At 44.0% G+C, this 17833-nt stretch overlaps 1 protein-coding gene across 3 annotated transcripts in view; it reads right to left on the bottom strand.

Annotated features, from left to right (window-relative positions):
• The window catches only part of IL17RD (interleukin 17 receptor D), a 77388-nt gene that overhangs the window by 9871 nt on the left and 49684 nt on the right, over positions 1-17833 (bottom strand). For all 3 annotated transcript variants that reach the window (XM_003257217.4, XM_030811568.1, XM_003257218.3), the window contains 7 exons: positions 16121-16178; positions 10611-10736; positions 6096-6214; positions 5439-5559; positions 2016-2060; positions 1763-1914; positions 231-296 (listed from right to left, as the gene is read on the bottom strand). In XM_003257217.4, coding sequence (XP_003257265.1) covers positions 231-296; positions 1763-1914; positions 2016-2060; positions 5439-5556 — 381 coding nt within the window. In that variant the 5' untranslated portion in view covers positions 5557-5559; positions 6096-6214; positions 10611-10736; positions 16121-16178. The remainder of the gene's footprint in view (positions 1-230; positions 297-1762; positions 1915-2015; positions 2061-5438; positions 5560-6095; positions 6215-10610; positions 10737-16120; positions 16179-17833) is intronic.

The raw sequence follows: 17833 nt of genomic DNA, 5'->3' as shown, positions 1-17833 counted from the left end.
GTTATATATGAACCATATGATTACATAAAAATATTTATTTGAAATATTTAATGAAGAGATCAAAAATCAATTATATATAAACTTTTTTTAAAAGCATGTTAAGAACCATATAAAAATATAACTGTGCACACCTTCAATAGCTTGAAATTTTAGTGTTGTAAACAGTTGGAATTCTATATGAACTGGGTTCATTCTATAGCATTAATAGGGCTTTCTTGTGTTATGCATACCTCAATTATATAATCCCCTGGAGAAACATTTTGAAGGAGGCAGCTGGTCGTCTCTGTATTTTGCTCCTGCAACAGACCAAAGAACACTTTAAAAACTCACTTCTTGGACAATGGTCATCAGGACACCTCTTCTCCCCCAGAGCTGAAGGAGACTTGCCACCAGTCTCAACCACGGTTTTCAGAAAATGTGATTAGATCGAAAAGTAACTGTGTTTATCTACCACATGTTATCTGAACTTCCCTTTGATAAAAGGCCCAGGACAGCCCAGGACCCTTCCCATAGTCTATGCTTAGCTGGTGGCACCCTCAGCAGGAATATTTGATTTGAAGACAAAGAAACTGGTTTGAACAACCTTTACTTAATAAAAGGGTAAGGAAAGAAATTACCAGTCTGTGTTTATATGTATTTTATTTGCCATAATTTTAATATGAGCAGGAGGTCAAAGACCTTGATAGAGATGAGAGCCAGCAAGGAGAGCAAACTATGACAGAACCTGACATACACAGGAGCATGTCTAAGGAGGTATTGGGCTTTGCCACCACGACCAAAAACTTTCTTGGTATCCACAGTGGCGATCAGACAGTCCTGTGAACATCCATGAAACGGTTTCCACTCTTCTGACCACTCCCAGTTTAAAGGCTGGGTTATGCAGTTTCTATTTAACCTTGGCCTATTTGTAAAATCAGTAGCCACTGAGTTATCAGTGGCTTGGCTCCTAGATCTGGTTTTTCCACTTACTAGCTGTGCGGCCTTGAGCAAGCCAGGTGACCTCCCTGAGCCTCAGCTTTCTCATCTGTAAGATGGGGATGACAGCGGCCTCTGTTTCATAGAGTGGTATGGATTCAAGGAGCATAAAGCTCAGGGCCTGCCACACAGAGAGCACATGATGAATGTTTAAAATATAAAAGGACAGGACAGGCCTGTAATCCCAGCACTTTGGGAGGCCAAGGTGGTGGTTTAGGCCTGTAATCCCAGCACTTTGGGAGGCCAAGGTGGATAGATCACTTGAGGTCAGGAGTCTAAGACCAGCCTGGGCAACATGGTGAACCCCGTCTCTACTAAAAATACAAAAATTAGCTGGGCATGGTGGCATGCGCCTATAATCCTAGCTACTCCAGAGGCTGAGGCAGGAGAATCGTTTGAACCCAGGAGGTGGAGGCTGCAGTGAGCCGAGATCACACCACTGCACTCCAGCCTGGGTGACGGAGCAAGACTCCGTCTCAAAAAAAAAAAAAAAAAAAAAAATATAGATATATATATATGAACAAATGAGAAATACTTCTTGTTTATTCCTTGGCAATACTGTTACCAGGCTATATCACCACCAGGACAGCTGGGTTACAGATAACTAGGGAATGAAGGACAGTGGCAAGATGGCCCTGAGACACGCCCAGTGATTACATTCTCAAGTATGTACCAACCACTGACAGCCAACAAAGCCTAATGCTCCCATTGAGCAACCCAAATTCCAGTGGCCCAGGGGGTCACTTTGAAACACGCAGTGTTCCTTTATGTACACCCAGCAGCTCACCTGCTTACAGGTCTTTCGCTTGAAAGGTCCTTCGTGCTTGAGCTTGTAGTGAAGATAGAAGAAACGGAAGCCGAAGTTGTGCGGTGCGTGGTCGAAGGACACCTGCATGTCCGAGCCATGCTGGCTGATGTTCAGGTTCCGAGGCTTCCAGACTGGAAGGAGATAGGAGCCAGAGTGAGCAACCAGAGGCTACCCCAACACCATCATAGTGGCAATACTTTGAGACTTGATAGATAAGAACACTATTACTTACAGGGTTTACAAGCCAGGTTGTCCGGCTGTAACAACAGGTCACAGGCTATTAAGAGAATAAAGATACATGCTTTTAGTTTTAGGACAGTTTGACGTTTTCCTCTCCCAACAACCCAATGAAATATAAAGATACTGTGCCGGGTGATGCTAGAAAAGGTATAAAATATATCAATTCAATGAGGATTTTCACTACTGTGCAGTTGTATCTTATGAAAATTTAAATGGTACAATATAAAAATATTAATGCAGTTCACTTTATGCCACATAAATGGTAACAGTATAAAGTCACCCAGATTTTAAAAGCTTGTCAGGCATTACATAATTTCAAGGCTGGTGGCCAAGGGCAGCAGAGCTATGTTCATGCTACAGTCACATGGAGGCTGTGTTTCAGCTGTAAACAGAAATGATGCCGGCCCCTACCCCACTGTGGAGATGTTTAGACACAAGAGAACTTTGGAGTGGTCCTGGTAACTGCTGCAGGATTATTTTAACCTTCACTAGTATTGTAATGTAAGATGCTTTTGATGGTTTCTTGAAATGACATGTAGGCATATAAGTAGTAGTGTCAGCACTGAAAACCAGGTACCAAAGCCAATAGCTTTGAAACAGAATCTAAACGCAGTAAAAACACAATGAGAGAGGCCAAACAGTTGGTCCACTATGCCATGCTGCTTGCTAACCCAGGGAGAGTCTCCATATAATGCCAAGAAAACTGAGGGCAGCATCAAAACCACAGTGCACTGAAATGGTGATAAATGTTTGCATTCCAGGAACACACCCCCTGCCTCCACCTTACCCCCAAATAGACACATTGATTCTATGCCAACAGGAAAAATTCGTCTTAATTTACACTAATTTTGATTTAGGTGAGGCTTTCATAAACACATTCTTTGAATCTTCTATCTGGTTATTATGTGCAAGTCACCTAGAGATGATGTGACATACACATGGTCTTTGCCCTATGGAATTTTATTTTAAGAATTATGAGGGCCAGGCGCGGTGGCTCATGCCTGTAATCCCAGCACTTTGGGAGGCCAAGGCGAGTGGATCATGAGGTCAGGAGATCAAGACCATCCTGGCTAACACGGTGAAACCCCGTTTCTACTAAAAATACAAAAAAATTAGGTGGACGTGGTGGCAGGCGCCTGTAGTCCCAGCTACTCGGGAGGCTGAGTCAGGAGAATGGTGTGAACCCAGGAGGTGGAGTTGCAGTGAGCCGAGATCGCACCACTGCACTCCGGCCTGGGCGACAGAGCTAAACTCCGTCTCAAAAGAAAAAAAAAATTATGAGACCAATTGTTAAAATAAGTTTGCTGCATAGAAAACAACCACAGTAAGAATTCTGCAGAGGGAAACATTGATGTAGGCTGGAGTCGTGAACAGAAACATCACAATGGATGAGGGCTGCAACCAGACCTCACAGGAGGGGATGTTGGACAGGACTGACCATCCAAAGCCTTGAATGACAGAAAGACTGATTAGGAAGGCAAGAAGGAGCTGCTGCCTATTGCAAGGTGACCAGCCACCAAAGTTTGAAAGCAGCAACTCAGGAAGATTAAAGAGATAACCTGTACAGAACAGAAGGTGAACAGACCCAGCACAGTGGGTGGTTGAGTTCAGAGCATGGATTCCAGAGTCAGACTTCTGGGGTTCAAATCCAACTCCCAGCAAGCCCTTCACCTTCTCTGTGTGGGATTCGACATCTAGTAAGTGGGGATGGTACGATTATATTCTTTGTAGGGTTGTCATAGAGGGTATTTGGAGTTAATATTTGGAATGCCTTTAGAACAGGGCCTGGCACATGGACATTAAATAAACAGAACTTTCTAGAAAATAATTTTCTTAATCTAGTCCTGAAAATGACAGGCCACCCTCCTGATAACAGGTAAAAGATGGAATCATTTCATGCTCCTACCCTTTACCACAAAATCAACTTACACTTTTTATTCCCCTCCCCCCTTTTTTTTTTTTTTTTGAGATGGAGTCTTGCTCTGTGGCCCAGGCTGGAGTGCAGGGGCACCATCTCAGCTCACTGCAACCTCCGCCTCCTGAGTTCAAGTGATTCTCCTGCCTCAGCCTCCTGAGAAGCTGGGATTACAGGCACATGCCATCACACCTGGCTAATTTTTGTATTTTTAGTAGAGACGGGGACCATGTTGACCAGGTTGGTCTCGAACTCCTGACTTCGTGATCTGCCTGCCTCAGCCTCCCAAAGTGCTGGGATTACAGGCGTGAGCCACTGCGCCAGGCCAGCTGTCTTTTTTAACTAGAAATGGGGTCTTGCTATATTGCCCAGGCTGGCCTCAAACTCCTAGGCTCAAGCAATCCTCCTGCCTCAGGATTACAGGCATGAACCACGGAGCCAGACCAATTTTTTTTCTTTAATCTAATCGTTTTGATACATGGCTGTCTTTTTTTTTTTTTTTTTTTTAGACGGAGGTTTGCTGTTTCACCCAGGCTGGAGTACAGTGGCTTGATCTCAGCTCACTGCAACCTCCACCTCCTGGGTTCAAGCAATTTTCCTGTCGCAGCCTCCTGAGTAGCTGGGACTACAGGTGCACGCCATGACGCCCGGCTAATTTTTGTATTTTTAGTAGAGATGGGGTTTCACCATATTTTTCAGGCTGGTCTCGAACTACTGACCTCAGGTGATTCACCCATCTTGGCCTCCCAAAGTGTTGGGATTACAGGCATGAGCCACCGCGCCTGGCCAGCTGTCTTTTTTAACTAGAAATGGGGTCTTTCTATGTTGCCCAGGCAAGCCTCAAACTCGTGGGCTCAAGCGATCCTGCTGCCTCAGCATCTCAAATAGCCGAGAGCATAGGCGTGTGCTGTGCCTGGTAATGCAGACTGTCTTAGCGGTGGTCACAGCATCCTCAAAAATATCAACTGTCAGGTCTGTTCTACAACAAGCCAGGAGTGGGTATATCTGGTTAGATGAGCAGTGTCTGTACCTAACCTTAATTCTAAAAAGTGCTTTTCTGGATGCTTTTCTCCTTGCCATGCTTGTTTCATACTAGTATTTGGCATGTTTTCTGTTTGTTTGTTTCCCCTGAGACGGAATCTTGCTCTATAACTCAGGCTAGAATGCAGTGGCCCAATCTCGGCTCACTGAAACCTCCGTCTCCTGGGTTCAAGCAATTCTCCTGCTTCAGCCTCCCGAGTAGTGGGATTACAGGCGCCCGCCACCACACCTGGCTAATTTTTGTATTTTTAGTGGAGACAGGGTTTCACCATGTTGGCCAGGTTGGTCTCGAACTCCCGACCTTGTGATCTGCCGCCTCGGCCTCCCAAAGTGCTGGGATTACAGGTGTGAGCCACCGCGCCTGGCCTTGGCACGTTCTTGAACACATTTCTATAGAAAAATCATTAAAAGCAGAGAAAAGTCTTCCCATGGGAACCAGGCAGGAAAGGCCATACTCACCTCGGGTTCTAAAGAAGAAAGGGTGGTAATTGCTTTCGTTTTTAATGGAAGGAAAAGGGACAACCTTTACAAAATAATCCGTTTCAAATTTCATATTCAGGAAAGGTTGAGATTCCATTCCCTAAAAGGGAACAAAAACACAGTGACATCATGGAGAAATTACTCACCCCTCCACCTTCATAAGGTCTTCGCTCCTACCCCAACTGCCACCCAGACACAACTCCAGAGCTGCAGGACATGTTCCAGGGAAGCAGGAAGTCAGGTCTAGTTTCTGGACCAACTTGAGGTTTGGATCGCTTAACCATGAAGATGGACAATGCAGTCTGTTTTTTTGGCAAAGAACCCATGGCTTGTTAATACTGAACCTCAGAGTTGGGGGGCAGGGTGAGCCCACATACACTCTTTGGAGCACAAAGACACCTTCCAGGATCGCTGCTCCAGCAGTAACCCGAGAGGCATGTTTACAAAGGGAGGTGCTGAAGAGTTTCCCTGGGAGTGTGGAGCAGGCTCAAGGTGCTGCTGTACCATTCTTGCCCACCTTGGCGGGTGGGGTGGACCCCATAGCCCCTCCTTCTCCAATTTCAGACTTTGAATACACTATTCAGGACCCTGGAACAATGGCATGTCTTCAGGAGCACATTCCCCAGTGTGACTTACAGTTCTTTTGAAGCTACTGTTGAGCTGCTTCGGATCCTTTAGAATCAGTTGTTGGCACTGTCTTCCCTCCGACTTCAGCTCCTCCAGTATTACCCGAAATCCTTTCAGGAATTCAATGCCTAAGCAAAGCAGAATGCTTTTATTAATAGTGAACCTAATTACTTCTGAACACACTCTTCTTCCTCCAAGATTACCATCTTCTCTACCTACACACCAGAGTTAAAGGAATTCTAACTCTGGCCAGGGTATCTGAGTCTATAGAATGGAAAAAACACATCCCCTGCATTCCTCTGGTAAAGACCAGGTGATTTTTCTCCATCCCACCATTACTAATTAATCCCTAATCCAGCCAACTATTTCATAAATACCTATTGCCTCTCTGGCATTAGGGTTCAAATATTTAGACTCCAGCTACAATTGGTCATAAAAAGTCTGAAGTGGAATATATAATTTCTAGGTCATTACACAGAATACATTCGGCTGATGATAATTCCCAGTGTTGACTAGGGAATCCCCCAAAACCATGTTTCCACTTTAAGTTTTAGCTCTACATTTTTTGGCACATCTCACTGAGCAACATACAAAATTCCCAACAAATTGTGTCTGCACCCAAGGGGTTCTGAGGCTTGAGATTAAATAGCTTAGGGGAATGCCTGTGTGATTTACAAAGCGGTTCTTGCTCTAATCATGCCTGAAAGGCAGACACCCAAGGGTTGCCCAGTGTGTGCTCTTCATACAGCCTCCGAGGCCCCGAGACACCCACAGCGCCGCTGAAAGGCGCCAGCCCAGCCTCCTGCCACCTGAGCTCCCCCCACTGCACGTCCGACTAGATGCTTTCAAAAGGATTAAGCTCTGACGGCCACAAGCGCCAGCACCGGGGCTGTGTATCCCACAGAGACTGAAGTGGTCCAACTGCAGCTGGAGAGCCCCAAAGCCTGCCGCAATGGCGAGATATCGATTTCACATTCCTTCTGAACATTTTCAACCCTTCCCCTCCCAGGACAAAAGTAATTACACAGGATGCAATTAACCAGGTGGGAAATTTATTGATGATAAAGGCCAGGAAAATCTTTTTCTCTTTCAAATAGGTTCTCCGATCCTATAATTATTTGATGAAGAATACATATTTCTTGGTGAGTAGGGCAGAGGAGCAACAATTAGAGCTTCACATTTTAGGGTTTCAGAGTATTATTGTGCACAGGTATGGACTCTGCCATGTTGTATTTCAATTACAAAGCTTCCTGTGGGGGTGAAAGCCAGCTGAGCAACCGCCAGAGATTCAGACAAGGTGATGACAAAGTCCTTAGACCAACAACTATTTTAGATCTCATAGGACTTGCCTTTTGAGATCCAAAAAAACTTTTTAAAACAAATCCTCAGTATTAATACTAAGATTTAATTTACGCAACATTCCCAGAATGACTATTTAACAAAAGCCAGGTGATTAATACTATTAACAGCCATACATCTCACAATTACATAAAAATTCATCAGTTGGGGCCGGGCGCGGTGACTCACGCCTGTAATCCCAGCACTTTGGGAGGCTGAGGCGGGCGAATCACGAGGTAAGGAGATCGAGACCACGGTGAAACGCCGTCCCTACTAAAAATACAAAAAAAAAAATTAGCCGGGCATGGTGGCAGGCGCCTGTAGTCCCAGCTACTCGGGAGGCTGAGTCAGGAGAATGGCGTGAACCCGGGAGGCGGAGCTTGCAGTGAGCCGAGATCGTGCCACTGCACTCCAGCCTGGGTGACAGAGAGAGACTTCGTCTCAAAAAAAAAAAAGAAAAAAGAAGGAAAAAAATTCATCAGTTGGGGTGGCAAGGGGTGGTTCTTGTTCTTATTTTTAAAAGATTAGTCTAAAACCCACTATGCCAAGGTTCTGAGGCCTAGGGAAGAGGCAGCAAACGTAATTCCTTTATCACTGTGACACATTACAGTACTATTAACACCTTGTCGTTATGTAATGATTAGTAATTTTATAGAGCAGCTTCCCATGAAAGAACTTACTTGCTCTCTCTCCCATCATTTAAACTCATCAAATCCTCCCAATAAACACAGGAGGAAGGTGTTATTATCCCCATTTTACAGATGAGGAAACTGAGGTTTATAGTAGCTAACTGGCTTGCCCAGGGTCACATAGGAATAAAATGACAGAGGTGAGATTCGAACCCAGGAAGTGTCTAGCTCTCAGCCAGTGTTCTTAACTCACATGCTTTTCTACCTTCCAAGAAGTGTCCTTGATAGAACCTAACAGAAACTCTCCAGCCACCCCCACCCATAAATCAGCGTCCAGGAAAAGCACAGACTTCTGCCCTCATTGGTCCATGTTCAGTTTTCCTGCCACCAGCTCACATCTCTTACTTTCATTCTAACAAGGGGGCCTGCAATTCGTCAGGCCAACTCCTTAACCATTTAAGCCTTACATGGAATGACCACTTCCTTTTTATCTACAGAAAATGTTTTTAATCTTTAAATGTTAAGATAATATTATTTTTAGAAACCCCAGTAGGTTAAAACCCAGAAGTACTGATGTGGAGAAGTGGTTCCACCCATGGGTCTGCTTCATCCTCCCTCTCCTGCAATCTGGCTCTTCTGAGATTTATCCTGTTCAGATTAAGAAATTCAGACTTTATTTTACTTCTCCCTTGGCCAGGTTTTCACAGACTTGTAACATCAGGTGGCAGTGTCAAAGCGGCAGTCCCGAGAACCAGGTTCTGATCTAATAGCAGCCACTATTCTTTCAGAGTTCTCTCTGAAAATGTACCATGTGTGTCTCTAACCATGAAGCAGTTCTCATCTCCCCTCTACAGATGGGGAAGCTGGGGTTCAGTGAGGTTCAAAGCCTCATGTGAAAGATCAACTCTGGGGGTTCAAACCCAGGCCCGTCTGAACAAATGGTCCCCTTCCTACGTCTCACACCTGGCTAACCCATTCTTTCCTGTGTATCTTCAATTCATTCAAGAGGACAAGCAGATTTAGCCCCAACCCGAATCTAGCCATATAATACAGGTTTGCTTTTTTCTTTTAGTTTTTTCTTTCATTTATTTATTTATTTATTTATTTATTTATTTATTTATTTTTGAGACAGAGTTTCGCTCTTGTTGCCCAGGCTGGAGTGCAATGGTGCGATCTCGGCTTACTGCAACTTCTGCCTTGTGGGTTCAAGTGATTCTCCTGCCTCAGCCCCCTAAGTAGCTGGGATTACAGGCATGTGACACCACACCCAGCTGATTTTGTATTTTTAGTGGAGATGGGGTTTCACCATGTTGGTCAGGCTGGTCTCAAACTCCTGACCTCAGGTGATCCACCTGCCTCGGCCTCCCTAAGTGCTGGAATTACAGGCATGAGCCACCACGCCCAGCCTGTTTTGTTTTATAAAGAGACAGGGTCTCGCTCTATAGCTCAGGCTGGAGTGCAGAGGCACGATAATCATAGCTAACTGTAGCATCAAACCCTGGGCTCAACTGATCCTCCTGCCTCAGCCTTCGAAGTAGCTAAGACTACAGACTTGTGCCACCATGCCCGGAAAATGTTTTAATCTTTTTGTAGAAATGGGGGTCTCACTTTGTTGCCCAGGATAGTCTCGAACTCCTGGCCTCAAATGATCCTCCCATCTCGGCCTCCCAAAGTGCTGAGATTACAGGTGTGAGCCACCATGCTTGGCCTGCTTTTTTTTGTTCTTTTCTATTTTGTTTTTTTGGTTTACACAGTTTAAATAAAAATTCAAGCTGGGGGCAGGGCAGTGGCCTGTAATCCCAGCACTTTGGGAGGCCGAGGCGGGCAGATCATGAGGTCAGGAGTTTGAGACCAGCCTGGCCAACATGGTGAAACCCCATCTCTACTAAAAATACAAAAATTAGCTGGGTGTGGTGGCGGACACTTATAATCCCAGCTACTAGGGCAGCTGAGGCAGGAGAATCGCCTGAAACTGGAAGGCGGAAGTTGCAGTGAGCCAAGATTGCGCCATTGCACTCCAGCCTGGGTGAAAGAGCGAAACTCCATCTGAAAAAAAAAAAAAAAATTCAATTTGTTGCCAACATTTAAAAATTCATTGATTTCATTGTTTTTCATGAACACTGGGATTTTCCTGAAAAATCACAACATGTGCCAATGCTGGGCTGGCATGTCTCTGTGTCCGCGGAGACTGCTAATGCTGGATGGCCATTATGCCCTTGGATGGGCCATGGGCTTTCTTGGCACTGCTGCCCTCCCACCCCTGACTAGGGCTGCGACAGAGGCCAAGACGTCAGTGCCATTTATTACTCACACAATATTACTTTTCAAGCCCATGTGAATAACAATAATAGTAGAAGAAACAAAAGACCATAGGGCACAGCCTCAAGCCATGTGTATGCCCAGCAAATATATGCAACAAAGTGTATCTGTGCCCAATCCAACATAAGCCTCACTCACATCAAGACCTGCCTGGTTCCTGGAGACCATCATGTGGGACCTTTGCACTGGGCCCTATCCACCCAGGTTATCACCATGCACTCGATTTTTGACCACTCACCGAGGGCCCCTGGGGACCAAAGAATGGTGACTGCCACTTGGTCATGGCAAGCATACTGGCTGATAGTGATATTCTGGGCGTCAGCAATCACGTGCTTCCCCACTGGATTCAAGTAGGTGGTACAATCTAGAGAGTAGGGAGAATGAGAACAGTTAAAATTTAAAATTTCACTTTTATTTTCAGGTTCATCTTATCAAAATAAACAGGGCATGTCTGAAGGTGGCCAGATCCATTCTGTTAAAGATGTGTGCCTCAAAAGCCCAAATAAGACATGAGAGGTTGACTAATGCTTGGAAAACTGTAAGATGCTACAGAGGAATGATTTGTAGCACAACCACCACCACCCACTCATCCCATGTTAAATTCCAGGGCAGTGTTGGGAGGATCTTATACAGTATGGAGTTTGTGTGTGTACCTGGCATTAACTTTTTTTAAACCTAAATCAGTAATTATTTACATCAATTCAACCAATTTACAGCATTAAAGAGTGATATGAAACAAAACAATCGCTAAATAACTTGGGCATTGTTTGTTTTTAGAAAAAACCTAGAGGGCCAGGTGATTGGGGGAAAGGAACTAACACTCAGATATGAATTCATAGGGGAGAGATTCTCAGCAAGATTCTTAACCCAGTTAGCACAAGCTACTAACTCAGTGACAAGTGATAAAGATGTTAACTAGCATTGGTCAAAGGTAAAATTTTTGATGACACCACGTGTCATCAAAGACACCAGCAACCCCCAGTAAATCCAAGGCACCCCACATTGCTCAAAAAACAGAAGCCACACCAATCTTTGATTTTGCCTGAGGAGTTTACTCACTGCCACCTGTCAATGTAGCCACAGCAGCTGCACCACCTGGTTTTGCTAAATACACCTTCAAAATCTGCAAGTTTCCTAAAAAGCTGCCAAACGCTTCCGGCCAGAATCAGGCTGTGACTTCGGAGAATGGCCATGAGCTGTTCTGGCCACTCTTGCAGGGAGAATCATTCCCAGCAGACACCACTCGTAATTCTTATGCTGCTTCATCCCCATTTCTTTCTCAATGATCAAACCTGAACACCCTCTCTTTTAGTATCTGCTGCAAAAGATCATCAGTTCCATCAAACATCCAAACCTGTCCATTACCCCTCTGAAGCGAGCGTGTTTTTCTTTGGGATAAAGCATTCCAGGGGACTTTGTAAGAAGCTCTGTGAGTCTCCCTTTTTCTCCCTGTAGAGTCTCCCTGCACATTTCCCATTTTTATGACTAAAAATGTTCATTACAGACATTGAAAAACCACAAAAGACTATAAGAAAAATATAAAAGGCATTCATAACCTCTTACCACACAGAGGTGCAATGAACATTCTAATGAACACCCTTCCAAGCCTTGTTTTAACATGCACATAATATTCCTCCTTTTAAATGTATTAAAGCATAACATACACACACTAAAACACACCCCCCATACTTGTAAAACTCCATCCTTCATGCTGCCTGTATTCTGCTTTATTGCCTGACTACACTAGGCACACTCCCTTCCTCCACTCAACTCCGTCAGCTTCAAAAACAGTCATATTTATATTTCTTCTTCTTTTTTTTTTTTTTGAGATGTAGTTTCACTCTTGTTGCCCAGGCTGGAGTGCAATGGCGCAATCCCGGCTCATGGCAACCTCTGCCTCCTGGGTTCAAGCGATTCTCCTGCCTCAGCCTCCCGAGTAGCTGGGATTACAGGCATGCACCACCATGCCCGGCTAATTTTTGTATTTTTAGTAGAGACGGGGTTTCTCCATGTTGGTCAGGCTGGTCTCGAACTCCCGACCTCAGGTGATCCACCCACCTCAGCCTCCCAAAGTACTGAGATTACAGGCGTGAGCCACCACGCCTGGCCCATATTTACATTTCAATATTACTTCTTTCAAAGGATGTCAATAAAACCAAATTCTACTTCTAGTGAAAATTCACTCTCAAAGCAATCAACATATGTTCTCTGGGTAAAGAAGAGATTTTAGAATAGGAAAAAATGTATAACATCTGGTTTAACATCCTCACTATACAAATGAGGAAACTGCAGCTATGAGAGATCAGCTCTTACCACTTCTATCACAGCACAGAGCTTACTGCTACCAACATGAGTTCTGAATCAGAGGTGTTCAGCCTGCAAAAATCCTGGCTGAGACCAGCTTCCTAAAATATTTTAAAAAAAAAAAAAAGCAAGATCCTGTCATACTTGTAAAGTTCAAATATTTTGATTTATTGTGGTCCATAATGAAAGAGAATCGAACAGCTCTGAAAAGATGCATGAACAAGAGCAAATAATGGTGGTTGTTGTCATTGTTTTCTTTGTTCATTCCTAATGCCAAAATTAATATTGTTTGGGTTTCTGTAAATATAGTTATGCAATATGAAGTTTAAGATTTTTTTTTTTTTTTTTTTGAGACAGAATCTCGCTCTGTCGCCCAGGCTGGAGTGCAGTGGCATAATCTCAGCTCACTGCAACCTCCACCTCCTGGGTTCAAGCAATTCTTCTGTCTCAGCCTCCTGAGTAGCTGGGACTACAGGCACATGCCACCATGCCCAGCTAATTTTTGTATTTTTAGTAGAGACAGAGTTTCACCTTATTGGTTAGGTTGGTCTCGAACTCCTGACCTCAGATGATCCACCCTCTTTGGCCTCCCAAAGTGCTGGGATTATAGGCATGAGCCCAGCCAATATAAAGTCTAAGAATTAAGAAAATTTAATATAACCTACTTGGGCATACCACCTCAGAATGTAAAGGAAAAAACATGGAATTCAAGGCCAAAGGAGGCAGAGAGACTTATAAAATTTAATTTTGACTTAATGGCAAGACATTTTCTTCCTATATAACATTAAATGACAAAGGAATAGAAAAATACGATCTTTAGTAATTTTGTTCAAAACCCAGTAATTGTTTCTTAGTTATTTCGAACAAGTTATTTCAGTAGACTAGGAACCAGTCAACTGAGCAGTAACAGGAACTTCCTTGTGGAAGACAGAAATATCTTTTTCAATGGAAAATATGGAATAAGTTTTTCTACACAGCCTGGATCCAATTATTAGCAAGTCCAAAGTTTTGGATTCTGGTTACAAAAACTTTACGTCCAAATGACATTTTCCCAAAATGCAATGAACTTCAAACATCTCAGGAGTCAATACAAGCTGTGAATTAAATTTTAATTAAATGTCGAAGAATTAAAAAGAAAGTAATGACTAAGGGACAGGCATAGGTATGTGGGCCAAATATTTGGTATTATGAAGAAAACAGCAAGATACTTTAAAGTTTTACACAGAGAGATCCTCCTTCACAAACTCCATATTAAATTAGAGATACAAATGTTTGTTTGCAGCTGATGGGAAAATTCTGAACTCTTGAATGTAATACAAGATCTGCTAGGACCAAGAGCACATATTAGAAATTCACTTTGTAACTCAAAGAGATCCCTTCCATGTCTTTACTTAGCTAAACCAAGTATCATGGATGTGCAAATCTTTCATTAGCATCTACCCAGCATTTACCCAGAACATATATACACCACCAATGTGAGCTGCCTGAGTTGCACGTGTAAGTCCTCACTGGTTAGCCTAAAATAGCCATGCCAGCAACTGTGGGTGTGAATCTGACACACATATATTTGTATCTTAAAATTGTTAGATTGTAACCGCAACTTTTACAATCCTGCTTTAGCAGTGATTATTCCAGAGGCCTCAATGCAACCTAAGCCCTTTACTTACACTGATTCATAACTCTGTCCAAGAGATGAATCAGATGCCAGAAGTCACTAAATGTGAGTCAAATTCCTTCTTGTCATTTTTACTTAAATTATGGCTCATAAAGCTAAAATGATCACAATTCTATACAACTACCTTCTTATGAAGGAAAGGAGCTGCTTAGAAAAAGCACCCCCCATGCCCTTAGAAAACAATTCAGCCAGAAAGAGTCACCCTTTTTTGAGAGAAAGGGCAAAAAAATGGTGCTTGCATTCCAACTCCAGTTGGACTGACTTCTATATTAATAGATATCAATTAATGAATGTACATTGCAGTCAGCTCCCAAGTTGAGCAGTTATAAGCATTACCTCATTTAAACCTCAAAATGATGCTAGAAGAAGGAAACTAGGTTTTATTTTAAAAGAGAAAACTGAAGCCTGGAGAAGTCAAATCACTAGCCACAGCTCATAGAACTGATAGGTGGGGCCAGGCGCAGTGGCTCACACCTGTAATCCCAGCACTTTGGGAGGCAGAGGCACGCAGATCACTTGAGGCCAGGAGTTCAAGACCTGCCTGGCTAACATGGCAAAACCTAGTCTCTACTAAAAATACAAAAACTAACTGGGTGTGTGGCCGGGCGCGGTGGCTCACTCCTGTAATCCCAGCACTTTGGGAGGCCGAGGCGGGAGGATAACAAGGTCAGGAGATCAAGACCATCCTGGCTAACACGGTGAAACCCCATCTCTACTAAAAATACAAAAAATTAGCCTGGCGTGGTGGTGGCAGGTGCCTGTAGTACCAGCTACTCGGGAGGCTGAGGCAGGAGAATGGAATGGACCCGGGAGGCGGAGCTTGCAGTGAGCCAAGATCGTGCCACTGCACTCCAGCCTGGGCGACAGAGAAAAAAAAAAAAAAAACTAACTGGGTGTGGTGGCATGCACCTGTAATTCCAGCTGCTCAGGAGGCTGAGGCATGAGAATCACTTGAACCCAGGAGGTGGAAGTTGCAGTGAGCAGAGATCACGCCACTACACTCCAGCCTGGGTGACAGAGTGAGACTCTATCTCAAAAAAAAAAAAAAAAAAAAAAAAAAAAAAAAAAAAAAAAAAAAAAAGAAAGAAAAGAAAAAAGAACTGATAGACGGGGAACTGGGGTTGGAGCCCAGGCCCGGTCAGCGATGGCCAACCAACTGCAGACTGCAGATCCCTGGCCCATCTGGAACCCAGATTCACACAGATTCACCTTGTGTGAATTTCACACAGATTTACTCTGTGTGAAATTTTAAAAATAACTGCCATTATTAAAAAATGTTTACACAAAAAGCACAGATTTCCCACTATTCTTGGAAATCAATTTGCTACCTTCAGTGGGAATTCCTCATGGCCACAATATTTGGAATTAAGCAGTCAAGGCTCCCCTCAGACTAGATATGAGCTATCCAGTTTGCCATACTCTCCACCATTCCCTAGCACCCTGCACTGGGGCAACTTTGTTTATGTGTTCCTTGCTGGGCCATACTGGCAGCTATGTCCTTAACAACACATGCAGATAAACCCCAAGGAACACAGGGAAAGTCTCCTTACACAACTTTTCTGAACACTATGGAAGACACTTGACCTGGTCAAGCTCCCAAATACTTGAGTGGCTTAATTGAGACTGAGCTGCTTTAGCTATTGACAAACCTGAACAGGTTCAGAAAATTCATCAACCCCAAGACTGCAGCGTCCTTGATTAAGCATGGCTATGTAATCTCTAGATGACTCAAAGGGCTCCATTCTTCGGCAATAAAGGCGGTTACTTACTGTCATATTTGAAGGTGATGTTGTACAGCCCACTGTTTCTGCTGGCCGGCCCCACTCCCTGTGGGAAAACAAGAGAACATGATGCAGAGTGAAGCCAATTTGCTCTTCCAACACAAATCCCCATGGAGTCCAAATGCAGGCAGCACTGCTGAGACCCAGGGTCATGCCAGTCCCCGGACATCATGCACCACTCTTTCTGCCCGCTTCATGGCCCCCCACAGCTGTCAAACTCCCGCCAGCCCAGGAGATTCCTAACTGCCATGCCATAGGGATCATGAGCACTTACTTCCCCTAAAACAATAAGGGTAGGCTGTTCTATGTTTAGGGGTTAAATAATAATTCATTAACAGTAAAATTGGGAGAGAGACCAAGAGCTGCCAGCTGGAGCCCTTCCAGTTAGATCCACTTTGAGCACTGATTGGTTATAAAATTCATCTACTCCAGACGCCCTCATCCGCAAGCTCTATTAAGCCATGACAGATAGGCAATTCCTCAACTCTAAGGAAACTGGTTTCTCATTTCAAGACTGGGAATGAGTGTGGGAATAAGCTGTTACTTTTAATGAGAAAATTCTTCACTGCATCCATACCTATGCTTGGAATACATAGTGTGGGTCATAAAAGAAAAAGAAAAAAGACTTTAAAAGGCCTAACTCTTACTCTTGGTGATGTGGCCGTCAGCCATCTGCACTCTTAATACCTGGGCTAACAACTGTGCCAGACTTCCCACTTTAATTATAGCATCCACAGAGTGAGCCCCGGAATCCTCCCGTTGACCCTGCCTTTTCCACCACTTACCCATCATGAGAAAGAGCAGCTACAGATCTACCAACTCTTAATTTAACTGTTTCTGTAATACTCTGCAAATGTGCCGTTCAGCATTAATCACAGAATTCTCCAAAATATGTTAATTCTGAAATGCTAAATGATGGGAAAATATTCCAGCCACACAGCTAAAGTTTCCACTTAACAAGAAGGATGTTGGAGGGAATCATATGCTGTCAGCCTGGCATTTAATGGGCAATTGTTACACCAAAACAAAATGTGGAGAACACTTCTGATGGAGCCCAGGGTTTTCAGCCACAACCACATGACATCCATATGCCACAGGCATGTTCAGCTGCTTATCCTGAAGCCAGGAACACCCACTGAAAGTGTATCCCTGAACTCAGATATACATGGGCCTTGGGAAAGCACAACTGGGCAGAGAGGGGCACATGGACACACCACCCATCCCCCACTCTAAGGTGAGGAATAAGTAACAGAAAACCTAAATCCACACGGCACACCAGCCCACAATCTACTGAAGCTCCCCTTCTTCATAGTTCACTTTCCTTCTCCAGCTTTCCTCCTTCTAGCCTCTCTTCCCCACATATACAAGATTCCAGAATTCCTCACCTGAACTAAAACACTTTGGAAAGTGTTGTGAACTTATTAAAATCCTGAGAGTGTCTACAACTGCTTAGGGACAAGACCACAGTTTGTGCAACTAAAGGCTGCTCAACCTGCAGATGGCAGACACCAGTGTAACACAACCAGGTAGGTGACCAGGAACGAGACAATCCAATCCCCCAAGACCAAAGCCCAAGATCCCCAAATCACACTGTTCTGTGCTCTTATAAGTCCCCAAGACATAAACTCACTCCCCATCTATTAGGAGCCAGACATTATGCTAGCTATGCTGGCAAACAAAACAGCCACTGTCCCTGCCCTC

This window comes from Nomascus leucogenys, chromosome 4 (assembly GCF_006542625.1).
Source record: "Nomascus leucogenys isolate Asia chromosome 4, Asia_NLE_v1, whole genome shotgun sequence".
In the NCBI taxonomy this organism is placed as follows: domain Eukaryota; kingdom Metazoa; phylum Chordata; class Mammalia; order Primates; family Hylobatidae; genus Nomascus; species Nomascus leucogenys.
The sequence above is the reverse complement of the archived record's forward strand: the minus strand, read 5'-3'. Positions and strand labels throughout refer to the sequence as shown.